General features: G+C 39.6%; 1 protein-coding gene across 7 annotated transcripts in view; it reads right to left on the bottom strand.

Moving 5' to 3' along the window:
• Positions 1–25,473, bottom strand: part of MAGI2 (membrane associated guanylate kinase, WW and PDZ domain containing 2) — a 979,417-nt gene that overhangs the window by 60,336 nt on the left and 893,608 nt on the right. For all 7 annotated transcript variants that reach the window (XM_040343459.1, XM_040343461.1, XM_040343462.1 and 4 more), the window contains 5 exons: positions 20,663–20,754; positions 16,024–16,216; positions 13,247–13,489; positions 6,691–6,876; positions 2,953–3,109 (listed from right to left, as the gene is read on the bottom strand). In XM_040343459.1, the coding sequence (XP_040199393.1) occupies positions 2,953–3,109; positions 6,691–6,876; positions 13,247–13,489; positions 16,024–16,216; positions 20,663–20,754 (871 nt within the window). The remainder of the gene's footprint in view (positions 1–2,952; positions 3,110–6,690; positions 6,877–13,246; positions 13,490–16,023; positions 16,217–20,662; positions 20,755–25,473) is intronic.

Here is a 25,473-nt window from a genome sequence, read left to right as displayed (position 1 = left end):
CTGACTGTCCTTTTGTGACCATTCTCAAACCTTTCCTGCTTAATTGCAGGATTACGCACATGACCATTTGTACCTTGGCGGGATTCTGTGTTTTTCGCTGGCTGTGGGCAACTCGTGGGTAAGAATGTGTGGTTTTTAAGCTCTGGAACCATTTTATTTTTTATTATTATATGCTATCCCACATGTATGCTACCCAGTAATTGGATTGTGTATCATATCTCACTGGTTAATGCTTTTGTATATACCTTTCAGTTGTATATTTTGACTGGATATCGTTCCCTCCCCTGAAGAAGCGGAAGTCCGCGAAACATGTAGGGTCCATGCGATTTCCTTTTCCAGTTGCATCTGCATTTTCAACTGACTGATGCGTTGTTGTCCACTGAATGCAATCAACAAACTGGTTGTCCACCTTCTTTTATATTATTGTATTGTATTTTTTGGATCTTTTTGTATTTATGAATAAAATATTTTTGTATATTTTGAAACAAGGAATTTGCGCTTTCTCATTACAATCAATCTGTTAAAATACGCACCGTAAATTATCCCCTCTCCTTTCCTATTGGAACAAATGTTATCTATCTAATTGGGATTAGGTGCCTTTCCTTGGGTGAATCTATACATTCTGGACCATATTTACAATTTTCAATAAACAATATTATTTTTCCACTTATCTTAACCACTTAAGGACCGAGTCTCGTTTTGAGATTTGGTGTTTTTTTTGCTAGAAAACACCCTAGAGAATAAAATGGTGGTCCTTGCAATACTTTTTGTCACACCATATTTGCGCAGCGGTCTTACAAGCCCACTTTTTAAAAAAAAAAAACAATTTTTTTAATAAAAAAATAAGACAACAGTAAAGTTAGCCCAATTTGTTTTATATTGTTAAAGATAATGTTACGCCGAGTAAATTGATACCCAACATGTCACGCTTAAAAATTACGCCTGCTAGTGGAATGGCGTCAAAATCTCCATAACAAATCTCCATAAAAAATTCTATAGGTTGCATCTTTTAAGTTACAGAGGAGGTCTAGGGCTATAATTATTGCTCTTGCTCTAACGATTGCGGCGATACCTCATTTGTGTGGTTTGAACACCGTTTTCATATGCGGGCGCTTCTGCATGCGAGCTTGTCGGGATGGGGTGCTTTAAAAAAATATTTTTTTTGTTTTCAAATTTATTTTACACTTATTTTACACTTTTATTCCAAGGAATGTAAACAGCCCTTGTAATATAAAAAAGCATGACAGGTCCTCTTGAATAAAGATCTCAGATCTCATATTTAGACTAAAATGCAATAAAAAAAATAAAAAAATGTTGTCATTTGAAAAAATGGCAACAAAAAAATGTGCCTTTAAGACGAATGGGCGGAAGTGACGTTTTGACGTTGCTTCCGCCCTGCTATGGTATGGAGACGGTGGGGGCTATCTTCCCCCCACTCATCTCCATACCCAGCTAGGAAGAGGACCCAATCGCCTCCGCCACTACCGATGGCTCCTGTAAGCGGAGGAGGGCGTGGGAGAGCGGCGGAAGGGGGGGCCCTATCACACCGCCGATAACTGTGATCTCGCGGCGAATTCGCTGCAGAAACCACTATTATCGTTTAACGGACCGCCGCCTGAAGAGATGGATACCTTGGTTATAGCAGCAGCTGCTGTTACCGAGATATCCCTCTTCAAAAAGAGAACGTATATAGTCGTGCAGCGGTCTTTTAGTGGTTAATGAATGAAACAAAGAAAAAATTCACTTTGCAAAAAATACCCATTCATGTGCAGGAAACAAAGAAGAATCCCACATAACTTGTTTGCATACGATTGGATGAAGTGAAGTGAGTACAACATTGTCAAATTCAATAAAGTAAAGTCAATATTCACTTTCCAATCCTGTGCAAGCAAAAAACAATTATGTGAAAGTGCAAATTCACTTTCAAAGTAAAAATGCTTTACTTTTATTAAATCCGACCCACTGTTTAATGTCTTTTCAAAATGCATGGTAGTATATTAGTTAACTAAGGAAAGGATTTTGCGGAATGATTACTGAGAACTGTATTTGATCTTTATTATTTTATTAACAAACAGAACAACGGGCCAGATCCTCAAAAGAGATACGGCGGAGTAACTGCTGTTACTCCGTCGTATCCCTGGTCCTAACTATGGAACTGATCCACAGACTCATTTTCCCATAGTTAGGACGAAGATCCGACATGTGTAATTGAATTACACTGTCGGATCTTAAGGATGCAATTCTAGGCCGGCCGCTAGGTGGCGAGGCCATTGAGGCCGGCGTAGAATATGCAAATGACCAGTTACGGCGATCCACGAACGCTCCGACGGGCCCGACGCTCTAAATCTATGTCGTTTACGTCGAGTTCCGCCGCGTAAAACTAGGGCTAAGCCCTAGTTGTCCTAAGCCATGTTAAGTATGGCCGTCGTTCCCGCGTCGAATTTTTCTACGTCGTTTGCGTAAGACGTCCGTGAATGGCGCTGGGCGCCATTTACGTTAACGTCTAAGCAAATGACGTCGGAGCGACGTCAGTTAGCGCAATGCACGTCGGGTAATTTACCCGACGGAGCATGCGCAGTACGTCCGGCGCGGGAGCGCGCCTAATTTAAATGGGACTCGCCCATTTGAATAGGAACGCCTTGCGCCGGACGGATTTAAGTTACAGCGCCGCAAAATTCCAGGTAAGTGCTTTGTGGATCGGCACCTAACTTGGGAATTTTGCGGCGGAGTAACTTAAATCCGAAAAGTTACGTTGCGCCGCGGCTTTGTGGATAACCCCCAACGTAACTATCAATTGGAATGTAAAACCTTTCTCCTCACATACAGAACACTCTATCAAACATTGAATAGAGATAAGCTCCAAAAAGTTGTGCCTTCATTAAAAAGGTTGACTTCTTCTTTGAAAAGATTTGTGGGCTTGTAAGAATAACTACTATACTTATTAAAAGTTACCTATTTTCATGGCCTTGTAACTGCAGCGGCTGTGGGGGAGGAGGCTGTGCTACTGGACTGTGCTGGGCTACTGGACTCTGCTGCGCCATGGGGCTGTGCTGCTGGGCCATAGGACTCTGCTTCTCTGAACTGGGTGCAGACGCTGGACTGTTTAAATCTGTAAAAGGCAAAAGTGTCAAACACATAACGCATTCTTTGCTAAACTTACAAGAGGGAAACAAGTAAAATAAAATTGGGGTCCATTATATTAATGTTGAATATTGTTTACAATCCATTATGTGGTATATCTTTCCAACACTCACTTTTTGTGAAATGCAATAAAACAGCTCAAAACTTGAACCCGTCTAGTTATTTTGGGTGTTTCATAACCGTTTTGTTATACTGATTTTCTAAATTGTAGCTCCCAACAGACCAGATGTAATATTCGCCTATTAAGTATTTCCCTTTATGCCACTTGTTCTTAATGCAGCCTTATGGGAGCTGACCTTCTACATATGTTTTCTACATATGTTTTGGCCCTATCATATCTACATATTGGAAAGACCTATTTACGTTTTTTGATAGCACTCTTGATCTGCCTGTACCTCACACCCCGGAGGTTGGACACATGTTCGAACTTTAATTCGTATGCTTTGTTTTATGGTAGGAAACTAATCTTTTTGATGTGGAAAAATGCTGCTGCACCCTCAATACAACAATTTTATTGCATGGTATTTAAATATTTACCTGTCTTCAAATTGGCCTAAAAGGTTTGGCCTGCCTTAAAAAGTTCTCCAAAATCTGGCAGCCTTGGTTTGACATAGCGGACTCTTTTTGGAAAGATATTCCGCTATCTCAACAAATGTAAATCTGAGGGTATATCATCCCCAATTTGTTGGCTTTATGGTACCGTGGATGTGGCCTCTTTAGCTCTTTGTCTATTATTGGGGGGGAGGTGGCATTGGTGCAAGTGGTGTGTGTGTTTTCTCTTGGTTTTTTAAACTATGAGTAGGATGGGATGATAATTTTTTGGACTCTGTGTAGTCCAATGATACTACACTTTGTAAAAATATATGTTAATATCTGTGCTAAGTAACCAACACACATAAAATAGACAAATAAAATGAAGTGAACAAATAAAAAGCAGCCAGCATAAATATTGTTTGATTGCAATGTGTAAATAATGAGTCCATATGCAGCGCTGAAGATAGATAGTAGATGAGATTCAAGAGATAGGTGAATGAAAGAAGCAAGATCCTCATAACAGCTTCAAAATCTATACACCATCGTACTCTTATCAAATCTTCTTACCAGAAAGCCACAGGTTATAGGCATTTGATTATATAACACATCGAGTGTCTCCACATCTCAGTATTAACCACTCCAAAACAATGTAGTCTCCAGTCAAGATATCCAATATAGCTTCCGCTATCCAGACATATGCATCAATCCCAGACATTCAAATGAAAAGAGTGCGCCCCATAAAGATGCGCATAGTGAGGCCCGCACAGGATTGCTTAAAAGAATATTTATTGCAGAATACTCACAAACAAACAAACTTGTAAACAAGCATTGTAAAATGAGCATTGAAACACAAAACCTCAAAAGAACCGAGAAAAAAGCATGCGTCCTCACATCACTTATAGGCGATGATGTGAGGACGTAAGCAAGCTTTTTCCGTGGTTCTTTTGAAGTTTTGTGTTTCCATGCTCATTTTACAACACTCGTTTACAAGTTTGTGAGTATTCTGTAATAAATATTATTTTAAGCAATATGCGCATCTTTATTTTCTTTATGGGGCACACTCCTCCCATTTGAATGTGACTGGAATTGATGCGTATGTCCGGCTAGTGGAAGCTATAGTGGATATCTTGTAAAAAAAAAAAAGACTGCACTGTATACAAACCTAAAAAACTCTAGCTGCAACTCAAAGTGAAATACACAGATAAGATAAATAAAAAAGGGAACTGCGCTCTCAAAATGACATATTAACCAAATATAAATGCAAACAAATATAAATAAATACATGTGTAAAAATTATAACAAGTCCCAATAAGTGAATCATGTGAATCATGTGAAATATATAAAGTACTCCGATGGACAGTGAAACCTTGGCAATTCCTCCAATGAAAAATTAATGTACAAACAGCAAAGGTTGGTGAAAATCCTGTGACTTTAAGGACAGTCAAAGTGAATCCACCACCAAAAAGAGTGCACGCTTACCAGCTGCACAAGCTCTAACACTTGTGGCTAATACCTAGCCAGGGCCTTTTCCTACAATGACTTCAGTTGTCTGATCGAACTATATGACCCTGTAGACCGTTGATCCTGAAGGTGGTCAGAGGCACGGCTTGCAGACCCACACGCAATGTAAAAGGTAATGTCTGTTTTCCAAAGGTTGGTCATTTACCACTTCTTATGAAGGGTTCTTGAGTTACTCACATCTGAATAGACTCACGATCACAGGCCGCATGCGAACATCGAGTTTGCGGGACCCCGCAGGCACACTTCAGCGGCATGTGGCGGGCCCTCATGTGCCGTGAGCAGCGTGCGCCCATTTGCCTGTACGAGCCCTTCTGCCGACAAATATGTGTGTGCGGTGGTCGGCAAGTGCTTAAATTCACAGGATTTTCACTAACCTTTGCTATTTGTGCATTCATTTTTCATTGGAGAAATTTCCAAGGTTTCATTGTCCACCGGAGGACTTTATATATGTGACATGATTCACTTATTGGGACTTGTTATAATTTTTATTCATTTATTTAGTTATATTTGTTTGCATTTATAGTGGATATCTTGACTGGAGACTACATTGTTTTGGAATGGTTAATACTAAGATGTGGACGCACTCATGTCTTATATAATCAAACGCCTATAACCTGTGTCTTTCTGGTAAGATTAGATGTGAGCACGGTGTTGTATAGATTTTGAAGCTGGTATGAGGATCTTGCTTCTTTCATTCACCAATCTCTTGAATCTCATCTTCTTCCTATCTTCAGCGCTGCATATGGACTGAATACTATGCTTTGTATTACTATGTTCTATTACTTATTAGGAGAAATTTGAGATTTGAAAAAAATCTTTTCTTTTGTTTGCCTTTTTATGGCCCACTGTTTTTGGCATACTCTGTAATGCATTTAAAAAATAAGCAAAATGGAATAAACACTTAAAAAAAAAGTATTTCCCTTTAGCCATACAATGGTCAATGAAACAAGCTTGGTGTGACCATCTATTAGAAGAAAATATACAACTAAGTGTATTCGTTATTTTACAGTTAACCTGGACAAAACTGAGCAGACCTTCTTGACAGTGTTTTCACAATTTCATACATAGCAGACTTTAATGCTATACATGCTACCGTATTAGACTTGCACATACAGTTATTGCAGTACACATATCCAGCAAAACCTTAACCTCCATCATCACATTTTACCCTTTATACACAATGGCAGGATGAATAATGGAAGGGGATTATATGCAAATATGTTGTACGTTGTTCACTAAGAAATAAGAAGAAAAAACTGCAAGTTCCTTAAAGAAAGGGAGAGTAGTAGAAGTACAGTATGCAAAGCACGGTGTAAATTGTGGGTGCTACATGAATGCAGTAATGATCTAAGCTATAATTAGAGAGTTTGCTTTCTAGTTTAATGTCAGTATTGAATTTTGTCTTTAAGGTGTTCTATCACATAAATGTAAAATTAGAATAACTTACAGTACATTTAATATACTAAATTGTAACCAATGCCTACTGATACCTACCCTCCTGAGGAACAATGCATAGTGTTACACTTAAACCTGCATCTTTAATAAGTTTAACAATATCTGCATGAGGCATGTTAATTATAGACTGGCTATTCACAGCTAAAATCCGGTCTCCAACTTTCAGCTTTGCACAGCGATCTGCAGGGCTTCCTTCAATAATTCGACCAATTTTATGTGGTACAGCTGTAAAGAAAATCATACAAACTAGTATTAACCATTGCTAATAAATAAGCTACGTTAGAATGCCCAAATTCCGCCACTTTATTCTTAGCAGTGTAAAATAAATGGAGACAGCAGTCGGGTAGAAGCTGGGAATTCAGGTACACAGATTTTTATGCCAAAATTCTCAAGACAAATAAGTAACTCATTTAGTCTACTTACATCTAAGAGCTAAACATCAGTTTTGTATTGACTTACATTTTAATGTATATGTAAAGCCAAAAACTTTTGTTCAAAGTGTTTGATGGACTATGTATGGTTTAGAACTCCTGACCATTTTATTTATTTACTTATTTATTTCTATCATGGGACTCTGAATGTAAAATTCAAGCTAGGAGCTAAATACTGGCTTTATCATTAATGGCAAATATAAAAATAAAAACAAACACAATTACAAACTGAGCATTATGGTTGTTGGAGCAATATTTTTTAGATCCTAGGCCTCTCTGAATTTTTTTTTTCAAGAAGCCTCGCTTCTCAGTGCCTTAAAACTAGTTTTGTACAATATGATTATTTCATAGCTTAACCACTTGCTTACTGGGCACATATACCCCCTTCCCAGGCGAAATTTCAGCATCCGGCACTGCGTTGCTTTAACTGACAATTGCGTGGTCGTGCGACATATCTCCCAAACAAAATTTACGTATTTTTTTCCCCACAAATAGAGCTTTCTTTTAGTGATATTTGATCACCTCTGCGGTTTTAATTTTTTGTGCTATAAACAAAAAAATAGCGTCACTTTTGAAAAAAAAACACTATTTTTTACTTTTTGCTATAATAAATATCCATAAAAAAAAAATGTTCTCAGTTTAGGCCGATACGTATTCTTCTACCTATTTTTGGTTAAAAAAATCGCAATAAGCGTATAGTGACTGGTTTGCGCAAAAGTTATAGCACCTACAAAACAGGGGACATTTTATTATTTATTTTTTTACTAGTAATGGCGGCGATCGCCGATTTTTATTGGGACTGCGACATTATGGCCGACACATCGGACACTTTTGACACATTTTTGGGACCCTTCACACTTATACAGCGACCAGTGCTATAAAAATATGCACTAATTACAGTATAAATGTGACTGGCAGTAAAGGGATTAACACTAGGGGGCGAGGAAGGGGTTAAATGTGTAACCTGGGAGTAATTCTTACTGTGGGGGGAGGGGACTGACTGGGGGAGGTGACCGATCTGTGTCCCTATGTACAAGGGACACAGCATCTGTCTCCTCTCCCTGACAGGACATGGAGCTCTGTGTTTACACACAGAGCTCCACGTCCCTGCTCAGTAACACGACGGGTGCGCGCCCCCTAGCGGCTGTGAAAGACAAGGACGTCATATGACGTCCTGTCATTACAATAGGACATAGGACTATCGTGCCGCCGTCAATTGATGGCAGCCGGTAGTGTTGTGGTTAAAGGCACACTAGAGGTTACAGTTTAAAAAAATAAAAACAACAAACATGTTATACTCCCTCCACTGTGCAGCTCGTTTTGCACACAGTTTCCCTGATCCTGGTCTTCCGGTGTCCCTCAGCGGCTGTCTCGGCTCATCTCCGCATCAGCTAACCCCCTTCACGGGAAGTGCTCTCCCAAGGGTGTTAGCTTGCGGGCACGCTCCCGTGATATAGCCGCCGACTGTATCAAACGACCCTGCCCCCCAGCACGCCGCATCATTGCATGTGATTGACAGCAGCGCAAGCCAATGGCTGCGCTGCTATCAATCTACCAAATCTAGCCAATCGATGGCCAGACTCCGAGGAGAAGAGGACGCCGGGGGACGCACACAGAAGATTCGGGGCTCAGGGAAGCAAAACGGAGAGGCTGGGGGGGGGGGGGCGTTGTTGCCAGTTCATAGGATGCCTTAAGGTGAAAAAAATTTACCTTTACAACCCCTTTAAACCAAATGTTTTCTTTATGGATAAAATACATCAAGTACATTCTAATTTTCTTGATATGTCAAAATGGCAAATAGGCAAAAAGTGAAGTTTTCAGTTCATCAACACATATGTTTTGTGCTTATTCTAGCAAATGTATGCCATGTTGATATAATGCAATTAACATAGAAAGTGTTCCCAGCAGATGCAGCATTAACGGCAATATCAACCTAGACCTAAACATTAAATGTTAAAATATGATTTTATCAGCTCTTCCTTTTATAAGAGGATTGTTATAGGTAATAATCATCTCATGCTCACATTGCAGTTGGCAGGCTAATTTAAGTATAAATCATACTCTATACTTAAAAAACAAACAAACAAACAAAAAAAAAAAAAAAAAAACACAGAAAAATGTACATGAATTACTAAGTGTTGGCAGGGAAATATTAAAGGAAAAGTGCAATCAAATTCAAATTAAAGTCTCGTTTTACCTTTTTATAGTACTTTACTGTATAGCATTTAAGGCATACCTTATTCTGCGCATAAAAAAAATTGTGTATATAAATGTAGTGATATTTATTGAAATCTATTGTATATATTATACAATATTACCAATGCTAAGCTCTCTACTAAAATACTTTCAAAATGATCATGCTCTTTAAATTCCCCTAGGTCCTATTTTATGACTTTAAGATGCATTATAGTAATCCAGTTTTTCCTGGACTGTTTGTTCACATTTATAAGTTCTTTTTATTGGGTAGTTGTACTTTATATATATATACATAATATATGTGTGTGTGTATACATAATATACACACACACACACACACAGTATTTCACAAAAGTGAGTACACCCCTCACATTTTTGTACATATTTTATTATATCTTTTCATGTGACAACACTGAAGAAATTACACTTTGCTACAATGTAAAGTTGTGAGTGTACAGCTTGTATAACAATGTAAATTTGTTGTCCCCTCAAAATAACTCAACACACAGCCATTAATGTCTAAACTGCTGGCAACAAAGGTGAATACACCCCTTAGTGAAATTTACCAAATTTGGCCTAAAGTGTCAATATTTTGTGTGGCCACCATAATTTTCCAGCACTGCCTTAACCCTCTTGGTCATGGAGTTCACCAGAGCTTCACAGTTTGCCACTGGAGTCCTCTTTCACTCCTCTATGATGACATCACGGAGCTAGTGGAAGTTAGAGACCTTGCACTCCTCCATCTTCTGTTTGAGGCTGGCCCACAGATGCTCAATAGGGTTGAGGTCTGGAGACATGATTGGCCAGTCCATCACCTTTACCCTCAGCTTCTTTAGCAAAGCAGTGGTCATCTTGGAGGTGTGTTTGGGGTTGTTATCATGTTGGAATACTGCCCTGTGGCCCAGTCTCTGAAGGGAGGGGATCATGCTCTGCTTCAGTATGTCAAAGTACATGTTTGCCTTCATGGTTCCCTCAATAAACTGTAGCTCCCCAGTGTCATGCAGCCCCCAGACCATGACACTCCCACCACCATGCTTGACTGTAGGCAATACACACTTTTCTTTGTACTCCTCACCTGGTTACCGCCAAACATGCTTGAAAACATTTGGACCAATTAAGTTTATCTTGGTCCCATCAGACCACAGGATATAGTTACAGTAATCCATGTTCTTAGTCTGCTTGTCAGCAAACTGTTTGTAGGCTTTCTTGTGCATCATCTTTAGACGAGGTTTCCTTCTGGGACAACAGCCATGCAGACCAATTTGATGCAGTGTGCGGCGTATGGTCTGAGCACTGACAGGCTGACCCCCACCCCTTTAACCTCTGCAGCAATGCTGGCAGCACTCATACGTTTATTTCCCGAAGACAACCTCTGGATATGACGCTGAACACGTGCACTCAACTTCTTTGGTCGACCATGGTGGAGCCTGCTCTGAGTGGAACCTGGTAAAATGCTGTATGGTCTTGACCACCGTGCTGCAGCTCAGTTTCAGTGTCTTGACAATCTTCTTAAAACCTAGGCCATCTTTAAGTAGAGCAACAATTATTTTTTTTCAGATCTTCAGAGAGTTCTTTGCCATGTTAAACCTCCAGTGACCAGTATGAGAGAGTGAGAGCGATAACACCAAATTTAACACACCTGCTCCCCATTCACAGCTGAGACCTTGTAACACTAATGAGTCACATGACACCAGGGAGGGAAAATGGCTAGTTTAGACATTTTCACTTAGGGGTGTACTCCCTTTTGTTGCCAGCAGTTTAGACATTGATGGCTGTGTGTTGATTTGTTTTGAGGGGACAGCAAATGTACACTGTTATACAAGCTGTACACTCACTATTTTACATTATAGCAAAGTGTAATTTCTTCAGTGTTGTCACATGAAAAGATGTAATAAAATATTTACAAAAATGTGAGGGGTGTACTCACTTTTGTGAGATACTGTGTGTGTGTGTATAATATTATATATATATATATATATATATATATATATATATATATATATATATATATATATATATATATATATATATATATATATATATATATACAGTATATACTTGTTGTGCACAACTATAAGTGATTGATGTTTATTTTTATCACTAGTGCAAATAAATCAAATCTGTGAGAACTAGTGACAGTGAAAAAGTCTGTACAAAGATCAATCGACATCCAGTTTTGATTAGTGTAATCAGTGAATCTTGCAAAAGGGCTAGAAGAAGTGCATAAACCAGGTATGGGCAACCTCGGCACTCCTTCTGTGGTGAAACTACAAATCCCATCATGACTCTGCCTCCAGGAGTCATGCCTGTGACTGTCAGGGTCTTGCAATGTCTCATGGGACTTGTAGTTTCACCACAGCTGAAGGGCCAAGGTTGCCTACCCCTGGCATAAACGGTAGTGATCAACGGATGTAGCATCATGCAGGATCCAAGGCTGAAGACATCCAAGAAGAATTGCATACCGTTTTCTATGGAAGCACTAATGTAGGCTTGTTCCAGAGCCTTGCTGTCTATGTCTATAGACACAGACAGTGGGGCTGGGCCCCACCCCCTGCTCCCTTGTCACTAGCTTTTACTGACAGCAGCTGCATCCAATGGCTCCTGCTGCCTCAGCAAAGCTTGTGAGACCACAAACTGAGGGGAGAGAGCTACTACAGATGGGCACAGTGCTGGATCCAATGAAGGCCCAGGTAAGTGTAAGGGGGTGAGGGGGCAACTACTATCTATTTTTTTTTACCTTACTTACGCAATGGGGTAATGCTAATACATTTATAATATGTATATATTCATATAGTCACTATTGTGTACTTATATATGTATGTACTTTATACCAGGGCTCAAAATTTCAAGTCCTGAGCTACTAGCCAGGCCTCAAGAGTTACTCGCCACCAGTTGCCCCACCTAATTCATACACTGCCCTGCACCTAATTGCACCCGTAAACACGCCCTCGTAGATTATCTCATGGAATGACAATGTTTTATGCAGAATCAAGTTACAAAACTAAATATTACCAACAACAACTTTAACAAAATGGGACAGGACACTGGGGGCAGACCAGAGGGACAGGACACTGGGGGCAGACCAGAGGGACATGGCACTGGGGGAAAACCAGAGAAACAGGGCACTGGGGGCAGACCAGAGGGACAGGGCACTAGAACTGGGTCTCTTCCCCATTCTCTTGTTGTCTCCTCTGCAACTCCCATCCATCCTCTCTCTCTCTCCCATTCATCTCATCATCAGGAGCCTGTGTGTGCGGCTCCACGCTTGCATGTCCCCACTTCCCCCTTTTATTCAGGCTGGCAGAGAGGAGAGGAGCTGCAGCACAGCGGGAGGGAGTACAATCCAGCGCTGAGATCCACACAACTGCACAGCCATTGACACCATAGCACAGCGCACACTGACAGCGCACAGCACACATTGAGACCAGTCTGTTCACAGTGCTCAGGCTAAACTGCTGGACACCTACATAGAGCACAAGGAGAAGAAAACTGCACAAACTAGAAGGCTGCCGCTCTCATGTCAGGGCAACTTTCAGTGAGCGCTGCACCAGAGTGGTAATTTTTGCAATCCTCCACCTCACTCATTACTTTCTGCTCTCCAGCTACATTGATCGGGACCTGGGGGAGGGGGGCAGGCTCAGAGAGGTCATACTGTTAGGTCCCATGGCTTAATGAGAATTGTAAGGAGAGCACCTGTGTACTGCTCTGCCTGTGCGCGGCTCACCAGACTACTTTTCCCGAGCATGCACCTTTCGTCTTCGGCCGCCAATCTCATCGGGACTCTAAGTGTAGGCACAGATTGGAGGAAGATTGGTCATGCAGCCCTGTCATCACTCGCCCCCAGCTTAAATCCACTCGCCAAATGCTAGTAGGCGAGTGGAAATTTTGAGGGCTGCTTTATACTATGGCAACAGTGTTTTTTCCTTTCCTTTTTATTTAATACAGTTAATTTAATACTCTTAAGTTACCTATTGTGGCTCCTGATTCTGGTCTGTTCAAGGAGCTGATAATTACAAAGCCAAACCCTTCATTTTCTTTTCGATGGATGACCACATCACTTGATTGTGAGTTCTGGGTGGCAAAACCCTCAGGAGGAGAAGCATTGCTTTGTGTAGTATGATTACTGTTTGGATATGCAGAGTCACTTCTAGGGGAACTGTGATGTGTTGACACAGAGCCCGGACTCCTGCCATTTTCTGGGCAATTATCGCCTGTAAAGAAAAAAAAAATGAATGGCTCTTTTCTCTGCGAAAACCAAAGACTAAAGAACATTCTAAACATTAGCGTAATAAAAATACATTTTAAAAAAGTTGCAAATATCCAAGTTTTTGGATATCTAAGTGGGTTATTAGTGAGCTGTCAATCTTTTGAGAACTGCATAGGTACATTCCTATTTTTTATTTTCCCAAAATCGGCTTGCATGGTAGAATGGCACAGAAAAAAGCCATTTCTAAAAAGTACCTAATTAATATCATACAGTATATACAGTGCCAAAAAGCATACGGGTTATGCAGGTGTGATGAGGGAGAAGTCTGTAATCAGAAACTGCTTTTAAAGTGATATACTTTCATACAACTTTCAACCTAAGATACTTTAGGCCCCTTTCACATTGAGGCGTTTTTCATGCGGTACATCGCTAAAAATAGCGCTGCTATACCACATGGAAAATCATGCCCTGTAGTGTTCAATGTGAAAGCCCGAAGGCTTTCACACTGAAGCGGCGCGTTAGTAGGAGCGCTCCAAAGGTCCTGCTAGCCGCATCTTTACCGCGGTATAGGAGCGGTGTGTTCACCGCTCCTATACCGCACCTTGAAATCAATGGGAAAGCGCGGTAATACCGCGGTATTAACCCTTTTTCGGCCGCTAGCGGGGGTTAAAACCTCACTGCTAGCGCCCGAATATCGCGGTAAATACGACGGTATAGCCGCGCTACAAATGGCACGGCTATACCGTCACCGCGGCTGCACGCCTCAATGTGAAAGCAGCCTTAGTACAAATAAAGCAAGGCAAAGTAAGGTGATGGTAGCATTATACTGTGGAGCACCTTTTAATCAGCAGAACATTGACATTGCAAAAATAAAAGGGAGAAATTATAGTGCAAAAACATGGAAATACTGCAAGACAATTTGTTTTAATCTACTAAATAAATGAAAGCCCGACAATTGTGCAGTGTGCCATCTCAGGCAGTGCTCCATTGATCTTTTGAGAAACCACATTGTAGCAAAGCAGCCATCGAGACAGATCTATTTTAGCTCTTTACTGTCACTATCTAGGTAATGCAATTGTAGGTATAATAAAGGAATCGAGGCACTGGGAGTCTGGTGCCTGCCATGATAATTCTTGGAATTTATAATGTTGGATCAAGGAGGCGTGACAGCACAGTAACTCATCTATATGGGAAAGTCCTATTACTGAAATTACTGCAGAAAGAGCTGTTAAAGCCTAAGACAGCACATACATTAATTATTTAATATAAATAATATGGCTATAAATAATGACTGTGGCTTGGGTGGGGAGGTGCATATTTGTGAATAGGTCCGATTGGGTCAATGGTCTCCCACAAACATAACATCATCTATTCTTTAACAGCAGATAACTTTAGTTAAATAATAATAATGATACAAAATTGTATTGCAGTATTTCCAGTGGAATTGATAGACTTCTCAATCTATGTATACTGTGCATTATTATATAAACTAGAAGTGTCCTTCTAGTCTACTTCAAATAAGCTTAGAGAACACAAGCAATTTGTGCAAAGCTATCATGTAGATGTGCAGATCATCGAATATCTCAATGGCAGTGACATTACAGTCTCTGTGCCTTGGGAACTAAGAAGGCAATGGGTTTTGCCTATGATTTGCAGACAACATCATAAATCTTAAATTAGAACTATAGGCAACTAATGCCAGGAGGGTGATGTTTGAAATGTTTGGGGGGGGGGGGGGTCTACCTCCAAATTATAGATGCTATGTGTGTATTTGTTATTTTTTTCTCTTTTTACATATCTGTCCCCGCAATGTCGAGGGGACTTTGTATGCCTTGTACCTCTGCAAACTAAATACAATTTTGTTGGATTAAAAAAAAAAGAACTATAGGCAACTAGTTTATTATTGCACACTGCCTGGATTTTCATGATATGCTGAATTAGGAGCATTCTGTTATCGGTGGTGTAGTTTTTGTTTGTGCTGTGCCTATTGTGCCTTTTTGTTTTTGTTTGTGCCTTTTGTTTTATGTCTTTATGTTGTAAAACTGCAATAAAAATATCTTTAAAAAAAACTATAAGCAAAACTTGTTTTTCCATTTTGGACAGAGCAAAAGATTGTCAAATTTTTCTTTCACCATCTGTCCCTTCACTTCCTGTCCCATGGCCAAACAGGAAGCGAGAGGAAATCCCTGCAAATTAGGGGTATTACTTGGGGACCCCCAGGTCACCAGAACTAGCATCCCCATTGGAAGATTTTCCCTCTGTTACTTTTCTGGGGACAACCCAAAATTTGGAATTTCCTTTCACTTTCAATAATAATGGTAAACAGGACAAATAGAGAGGGTGTATCTCCTAAACGGGGGCAGAGACAGCAATAAAAACTGACAGGCGTCCTAATCCCACTCCACTCCATCCATGTCTTTAGTTATACTTTAAGTAATGGGATAATCACATCTTAATAGGAAGATAAAATGACAAAGTGATTTTATAAATATTTTTTTTATGTGGGTTGTTGTAATTTGTATGTTGTGGGTAACCTACCTATTGATAGCACTTTTCTTCTCACAGTAAGATTGACTTGTCCATTACGAGCAGCATTATGCATAAGATCAATCACATATCGGTGAGTTTTACCAGCAACTGGAATTCCATCTACATACAGCAATTCATCACCAGGCCGTAGCCGGCCATCTCTGTCTGCTGAGCCCATTGCTATCACAGCACCAATTAAAATCTAAATAGAGAAAAGTGGTCAATTACTGAGCAGTTTAACTTATGACAATCTAAGCAAGAGCAGTATACAGTATAAAAAAAAGTGATGTTGCATTTATCACTAGGATTGATTGATTCATACATTAATAATTAAAATAAAAAAAGGGAAAAAGTAACAGATCGTCAAATATTATGACAATTATTATTAAATTAAAAATGTTATTTGTTTGCTAGAACATAATCTCCCAGAGATTCATTAGTTACAAAGAACTCCCAGGCTTGCAGGCATATTATTGCTCCTTTCATGCAAAAAGTGTATCACACATATTTTTATGTTTTTTACATATAGTAATTACATACAGCACACTACAGTTTAGAGGCCCACACATATTGGATGAATACCCCATATAATCAGGTACAACGTTCCCTTTTCATTTCTAAAATGTTAAAGCCTGCTTTAAATATCAGTGTAGGAGTTGGCATATGCAATTGCATAATCTTAAATAACTGAAATGTATTTGTACATGCCAATCTTAAAGTGTTACTAAACCCAGGACAATGCATTAACTATATCTGGTCTCCCACATTAAACTGAACATGAAAATGAAATTATTTTAGTAAATATAAACTGCTAAAATACCTTTTCTTAGCAGTATATAGCAGTCTTGTAAATTCTATCAGTGTCTGGGCGAGCACTGGCTTAAGCTTGTAGGAGGAGTTTTCATACTACTCTGACTGTCCTATGAGGCTGCATGACCCCTGACTCTCTGTCTGGACAGTGCTAATTATATGCAACGTCCCAAAAAAAATAAATAAGGAAAAGTCAGAACCAGTGGAGACATCCATATGACTAAATTAACCAGTAGGCCATGGCCAAACCCTAAATTAAAGCTGGGAACAAGACCAAAAAGCAAAAGTACCCTCTGACAGGAAACCCAGGATAACTAGGAAGCAGACTACCCCACATAAAACACTAGAAAACTCAGAGGATTCTTAGGCCTTGTACATGTGGTACGAGAATCAGAAGGGAAAAGTAGTAAAAAATGAGCTGTCTGCAGATTTTTGGATCGTTAGTATGCTGCATTCGACAGACTATTTGACTTTTACATCAAAAGCTGGATGTGCAGGCTATAAGATTTTTGTCTGATGTGAACTCAACGTCTGATTCTTGGATGGTCAGTACAGAAATCCATCACACAAAAGTTGAAAGTACAAACACGCATGCTCGGAATCAAGGAACAACTGAGAAGAGTTCGGTCTTGGAAACTACTGTTCATAATCTAGAATTAACATTCGTGATGCAGCAATCAATGAAATGTTAAAATTCTCATCTTCTTTAATGGGATAATAATGAAGCTGCATTGCTGGTGATACTGATGTAGTTATGCCAAACTAGGGATAAGCCGAACACCCCACGGTTTGGCTCGCAGCAGAACATGCGAACAGGCAAAACATTTGTTTGGACACGCTCACACCGTAAAAGTCTATGGGACACGAACGTGAAAAACCAAAAGTGATAATTTTCCAGTTTAATATGCAAGTTATTGTCATAACAAGTGTTTGGGGACCTGTGTTCTGCCCCAGGGGACATGTATCAATGCAAAAAAAGTTTTAAAAACTGATGTTTTTTCAGGAGCAGTGAATTTAATAATGCTTAAAGTGAAATATTCCTTTAAATTTCGTACCTGGGGGTGTCTATAGTATGCCTGTAAAGTAGCACATGTTTCTCGTGTTTAGAAAAGTCCCTGCAGCAAAATGAAATTTCTAAAGGAAAAAAGTCATTCAAAACTGCTTGCGGCTATAATAAATTGTCGGGTCCCGGCAATACAGATAAAAGTCATTAAAAAAACGGCACAGACTTTTCTAAACACAGAAAACATGCGCCACTTTACTGGCATACTATAGACACCCCCCAGGCATGAAACTTAAAGGAATATTTCACTTTTATTGTTTCACTTTAAGCATTATTAAAATCAGTGCTCATGAAAAAACTGCAGTTTTTAAAACTTTTTTGGCATTGATGCAGGACCCAGGTCCCCAAACACTTTTTATGACCATACCATGCATATAAGCCTTTAAAATGATCACTTTTGATTTCTTCCATAGATTTTTAAAGAGTGTTCCGCGGCTTTTGAATTTGCCGCAAACATCCCACACCCGATGTTCGAGTCAAACTTACGTTCGACTCGACCATCGGGCTCATCCCTATGCCAAATGTATTTTAAAAGGCTTTTGTTTTGTACGACATGAATCATGAACACGCACCCCAAACTTTTACTAACACAAAATTAGCAGAAGGGGCCCAAAGAGTGGAAAACGACAATTTGCATATAGTTAGTATGCTAGACAAAATCCTGCACACACTTAAAATCAGACGCCTGATCATCCAACAATCAAACCGTGTGTACGAGGCCTTACTCCCTGATGAACTGGGCAGACGAGGTACATGTGGGACTGACACACTAAAAAACTATACAAAACTGAACCCAAAGCACAGGGGAAAAAACAAGACAAAACAAACAGATTATGTGACCAATGTAAACGTAATGTAAACATAACAATTCAAATGGGAAAATTCTGAGGCACAATTGTCCATCCAAATGTCAGCACAATTTAACACCTTCTGCCCGAGCACATAGATAAATGACGCAAATCTAGCAAGTTAAAATGTATCACCTAAAGGACATCTCCAACCCTACTCTATACAAAAAACATTGTGTAATTTTTGTGGGGCAGTGAATCATACCCAAGGTAGCACATCCCAGTCAGTCATTTTAAAGGCAACCATATCAGTAATGGGATTTTTCTGCTATCATATGAATGCATCAAATAGTTAAAAATGTAACAATTTATTATATCCATGATAAGAAAGCATTTAAAAAAATGTTAACTTGTTTATATCATGGATACCTGTATATTAAATTGTTTCATTTTTACTTATTCAGCATATTCTTTTGGTACCAGAGAAATCCCATTGCTCATATGTCTACAAAATACATTGGTGACTTGCACACTGTAATAGGTGCATGCTTACAGCACATTGTATAAATTCTATACTGGGAGTATTCCAAATTTCAGTCCTTTATTATGTTCACTACATAAAATGCTTTTCTTACAATGAGTACAGGTCTCCATAACCAAGCTGAATTCAACTATAAGAGCTGTGTGTAGATCATACATTTTATGTTACTTTCATTTCAGAGATAAAGCTCCAAAATAGACCTTTTAATCCTCATTCCTTAAATTCATACTCTTCAAGCTTATGCCTTCAAAGGCAAGGCTGAAAGCTGAATGTATAAATGCATATAATAGAGGATGCTGAGGGAATATTGATTACTTGAATTGTATCATGTACTCAAGGCAATTCACAAAATGTGTATGAACACTGTACTGCATTTACACACTTGTAAGTGCCATGGAAATTAAACTGTGGGGGTATCACTTTGCAGAAAAATGAGTTCTAGTAAACATAGGCTCATATCCATAAGCTGCAATTCAGAACATTGCTAATATACAATATTTTTACAGAAACCAGAGTAAGGTTTTATTTGAGTTTTATGTTTTTACATGATTGCTGTTCCCTTCTTTTAGGACTGAAATGTATTTACATACTTGTAAGCTTTCCTCTGTAGTGGCTATTTGTCAGACAACTGCTGAGATTGAGTTAGTTGACCACACAGAGTCTAATGTAGTAAATCAATCTGACAAAACTAATGGACTAAAACAAAAAACAAAAACATGTCGCAGAAAACCATGGGTCTGTGGTTACTGTGGAGGTTGTTTTTTTGGTAGCATTTAGCCTGAGTATAGCTTTATAGCTTGCATTTTATAATTAAACTGTAAGTGCATTTTTTTGTACAAATGGCACAATTAAAGTGATATGGGTCATACTTCCCTCCACTGTGCAGTTTGTTTTGCACAGAGTGGCCCCAATCGTCCTTTCCTGGGGTCCCACGACAGCGCTCGTGGCTCATCCTCGCAATAGATAACCACCTCTGGGAAGCTCTATCCCAAGGGGGTTACCTTGCGGGCGTGCTCTTGTGTCATACACTTGGCGTCCATAAGATGCATTACGGTAAAAACACTAGGGTTTACAACCCCTTTAACATTTCCCATAACAGGGTGAAATAAATTATGACCATTAATTAATAGGTCACAGGGCGGTAAATGTGTTTAGTTCCTTTAAATAATGGTACAGTAATTAAAATCATAGTGTAATAAACCCCTGTAAACTTTGTTTCAGATAAAAACATGTGTATGTATTATATTATTTACTTGTAGAGTCATGATCTCCAGTTGCACTATACATAGTAATACATTTTAGAACATAGAGAAAATGTATACTAGGTAGCAAAATACATAAAATGCCCCAAAGGTTAGAACATAAATAGTTTGGCAACACCTTCTACCACTGGTAACAATAAACATGAGAGAGGATATACATGCTCTAGAGTGACAGAGAACTTACAGGCTGGCCAGGTTCATCACCACCAAGTATTCTAAAGCCAAAGCCAGACTCTTGCCGTCGAAGGTGCACATCTAACTCTTTGTAGTCAGGACCTGTTGCCAAACAGAATAGCTTTAAATGATTACAATTTATTTGATATCAGCACCACAGACAATGCAGTAATAGATAATAAAATGACTTTTTTTTTTCTAATGATAAATGGTTCATGCACAATATTAGTCTGGAATGGATTTCAGCATAACAAAAACAAGCAGGGAACCGTTCAACCGTAACAGAGATACAAAAGTTATTTACCATGTTAATTACATTACATAGCAAATCAAAAAGGTCACTTAGCAATTAAATGATGTTGTCATAATTAGAAACTATGTATAAATGGTATTAGAAGTTTTTAAACCTGCTTTAATCTAATTAACACCTATTTTTTTTAAGGTTTTAAACCAAAATAAAATGATTTATTGATGCTCTATAAAAAAAACACATACCTACTCTCTCCAAAACCATTTTGTATCCATTATATATAGAACTAGACATTTTCATTGTATATAACCAATTACAGGTTCTTTTAAGAATTATTTTCTATAACAGAACATTTGGTTGCAGTCCCTTGATTTACATATGATCCAAGATGATGGCTTTCATAATATGTCAAAATATTTTTTTTGTATGCAAATCTAGATAAGCATTTACCATACCTGTATGATCACAATAAATTACATGCACTAATACAGTACAGCAAACGACAGACATGCCGATATATACATTACATATCTACATATGTCATTGCTGAGTGATGGCATGCTATTTTTGCATTGTGCCGTCATGCTATCATAGGACAATATTCCCTCTCTGACTTTTCCGGTAAGTTTCCTTTCATTATAAAATGCTTTTGTTTCTTTGAACCTTTTACTGTATCAACAAGCAACATTTTTGCCAGTGACGAGACAGTGGAAGGGCGGGGCCGAGCTATGCTCTGCATGTCTTATAGACACACAGAGGTGGCTTAGGAGAAAGCATGCAAGAGTGCTTCCATAGCAAGTGGCTTGTTATGGAGGCACTCGGCAAGGGGGCCCCAATAAGAGGAGGATTTGGGCTGCTCTGTGCAAAACCACTGTACAAAGCAGGCAAGTATAACATGTGTATTATTAAAACTAGACCAAGAACTGAGTGATCACATGATCGCTGATTGCTCAGTTCTTAGTCCGTACTGAGTGGAGAGCAGTGACTGTCAGTCACATGCTGAAAGGCGTAGCGAACGCTCAATCAGGCAGGGGAAGTGGCTCTCAACAATATTATTGAGATCCCTGCTAAATCTGGCATGGCTCTGCACTGTCAGTAGATAGGGGGCAATATCAACCGACTCTGGGTAAAACTAAATTTACTCCTGTGATCCACAAGAGAAGTACAGCTAAAAAAAGTGTTGGCACTACTTCTCTTTTGCGTTTAGTGATTTTTTTTATAAATAAGCACCAGAAACAGTACTTAAAATTAATGAAAAGTGTCGCTTGTGCTGGTGGCTGCCATGTTCGAAATCTTCAGTCCCCTGCCCCCCGAACAAGGCTGTAATGTGCTGGTGATGTGGGGGTTAATACAAGCAGCTGAACCTGTCATCAAAGGTGCTGACTATGATTGGCCTTTCCACCCTCAATCTATTCTTAGAAACTCTGCTATTGCTTCTCACTATGAACTAGTGACCACCTCCTCCATTCATAGAGCACTTTTTATTCTGGGAAACGACAGGACTGCTTTTATGAATGGAGAAGGGGTGCAAAAGGGCAGGCGTATTTGGCACTTTTGAAGAGTACCTGTGACAGGTCCAGCTGTATTAACCCCTCACAGCACCGGTAGATCAGTGAGTGGTAAACAAATAAGTTCTATTTGCATGATATTTTGGTTAAATAGTTTAGTTTAAGTATGAAAACTTTGTTGCACAAAAGAAACATCCCTAATACCCAAGGCTGGACTGTTTAACCACTTTAGCCCCGGGCCTGTTTTTCAGAGTCGGTGTTTACGAGACAAAACCATTTTTTTTTGCTAGAAAATTACTTAAAACCCCCAAACATTATATATTTTTTTTTCTAACACCCTAGAGAATAAAATGGAAGTCATTGCAATACTTTTTGTCACACCGTATTTGCGCAGCGGTCTTACAAGCGCACTTTTTTTGGAAAAAATTCACTTTTTTAAATGAAAAAATAAGACAACAATAAATTTGGCCCAATTTTTTTATATATTGTGAAAGATAATGTTACGCCGAGTAAAATGATACCCAACATGTCACGCTTAAAAATTGCGCCCGCTCGTGGCATGGCGTCAAACTTTTACCCTTAAAAATCTTGATAGGCGACGTTTAAAAAATTCTACAGGTTGCATTTTTTGAGTTACAGAGTAGGCCTATGGCTAAAATTAATGCTCTCGCTCTAACGATCGCGGCGATACCTCACTTGTGTGGTTTGAATACCGTTTTCATATGTCGGCGCTACTCGCGTATACGTTCGCTTCTACGCGCGAGCTCGTCGGGACGGGGCGCTTTAAAAAAAATTTTTTTTGCTTTTCGCATTTATTTTTATTTATTTTACAATTTTTAACACTGAAAAAAAAAAAAAAAATATCACTTTTATTCCTATTACAAGGAATGTAAACATCCCTTGTAATAGAAAAAAAGCATGACAGGTCCTCTTAAATATGGGATCTGGGGTCAAAAAGACCTCAGATCTCATATTTAGGCTTAAATGCAAAAAAAAAAAAAAAAATTTGGAAATGTCATTTTTTCAAATGACAAAAAAAAAATGTTTCTTTAAGACGCTGGGCGGGACTGACGTTTTGACGTCACTTCCGCCCAGCGGAGCTATGGGGACGGGCGAAGGAGATTTTTCCTTCAGTCTCGTCCCCGCTCAGCTGCCGGATGGTCGCGATCTCCTCCGCCGCTACCGACGGCTCCGGTAAGCGGCGGAGGGCGCGGAACAGCGGCGGGAGGGGGGGGGGCCCTCTCCCGCCACCGATAACGGCGATCTCGCGGCGGATTCGCCGCGGAGACCGCCATTATCGTTAACACGGCCGCCCACAGAAGAGATGAATATCTCGATTGTGGCAGCAGCTGCTACCGTTACCGAGATATTCATCTCTAAAGTGATGACGTATAACGGCGGTGGGCGGTCGGCAAGTAGTTAACATAGTTACAGTGTATTAAATGTATTGATATGAAAACTCCAATTAGTTGGGATTTGAAGGTGTACATATTTCATCCAGTGCATGGTGCATGATGAGAACAAGAAGGAAAGCATGCTACAAAAAATGGTGAAATGAAAATGCATTCTATGGTAGAATTTAACCAGTTTACTAATACTTTTCCTACAAGATTTCTTGTTTTGCTCTGAGCATTTACTAGAAATGTATTCTAATGCCGCGTACACACGGTCGGAATTTCCGATAAAAAATGTTCGATGTGAGCTTGTTGTTGGAAAATCCAACCGTGTGTATGCTCCATCGGACATTTGCTGTCGGAATTTCCGACAACAAACGTTTGAGAGCTGGTTCTCAAATTTCCGACAACAAATGGTCGATGTGAGCTTGTTGTTGGAAAATCCAACCGTGTGTATGCTCCATCGGACATTTGCTGTCGGAATTTCATTTTATTTGTGTACAGTGTTGGGTGCACAATTGTCAGTTAAACTAACGCATTGCTGTAGTGCAAAAAATGGCATGGACTAAAGTGGTTAATGAGATATTGCAGCAGGTTAGCCAACCATTAGGTAAACCTTCCAGAGCTGAAGTGGTTAAATCAAAACTGGGTTTTGGCTAGGTCACAATTTAAATGAGCATGATATTTTATTGTATATGCTGGGCAATTCTCCATTAGCATTTCTTGGGTTGCCATCAGACATTTAGAGGGAATGACTGTAAGGCAAGATCTGACCTTGACATTTTTAGTGGGCTGCAAAGTGCTTTGTTAACTGGTAAGTCCAGGGCTGGATAAACACAGGTAGGTATAATAATGATCAAAAGAGGTTTTAAAATGTGGCCAGTTGATGGTTTCTACTGAGGGTGACTGTACAGTTGTTGTGCACATCCCTCTAAGCATAGGATTGTTTCCAGATCAAGCCATTTATTTTAACATCTACAGGTACTGTTAGCTTATAATATGGAAAGCAAATTCTTATGCCTCGTACACACGTACAGGATTTCCGACGGGAAAAGTTCCCGTCGGAAATCCCGAGGGGAAAGCCAAGAACCTACTCGGTTCAGTCTTTCTCGTACACACACGGACAGTTTTCCCGACAGGAAAACTACAATGGAGCTTTGGCCGGGAATCCAGGCCGTGTGTATGCTCCATTGCAGTTTGTCCCATAGGAAAACTGCCAAATACCGCCAGACAAAAGTCTGACGGTTTTCCCCGACGGGAAAAAAAGAGAACTGTTCTCTTTTTTTGTTCGGCGGTTTTAGGGCAGTTTTCCCATCTGAAAACTGCGAGAAGAATACACACGGCTGGGATTGCCGGCCAAAAGCTCTCCTCACAATTTTCCCACGAGGCTTCAGTCACAGCTAACATTCACAATCCAGCATCTCATACTGTCCTCTTTTTAGATGGAAGGTGGCCAACAGATTTGTGTCCCAACATTTCATGTTGCAAGCACCACTGCTTCTCGATCCAGCCCCATTTTGGTGCCCTGGGTGTATCTCATCTCACACCTTAATTTCTAGTTATTATGGCAGTGTAGTGATATGGCTCCAACAAGGAAAATGTGACAAGACAATCATGGCTGAACTCTATCCAAGGGAATGACCACAGGACACACATTTAGGTTAGGACA

This window comes from Rana temporaria, chromosome 3 (assembly GCF_905171775.1).
Source record: "Rana temporaria chromosome 3, aRanTem1.1, whole genome shotgun sequence".
Classification (NCBI taxonomy): domain Eukaryota; kingdom Metazoa; phylum Chordata; class Amphibia; order Anura; family Ranidae; genus Rana; species Rana temporaria.
This window is presented reverse-complemented; position numbering and strand designations above follow the sequence as displayed.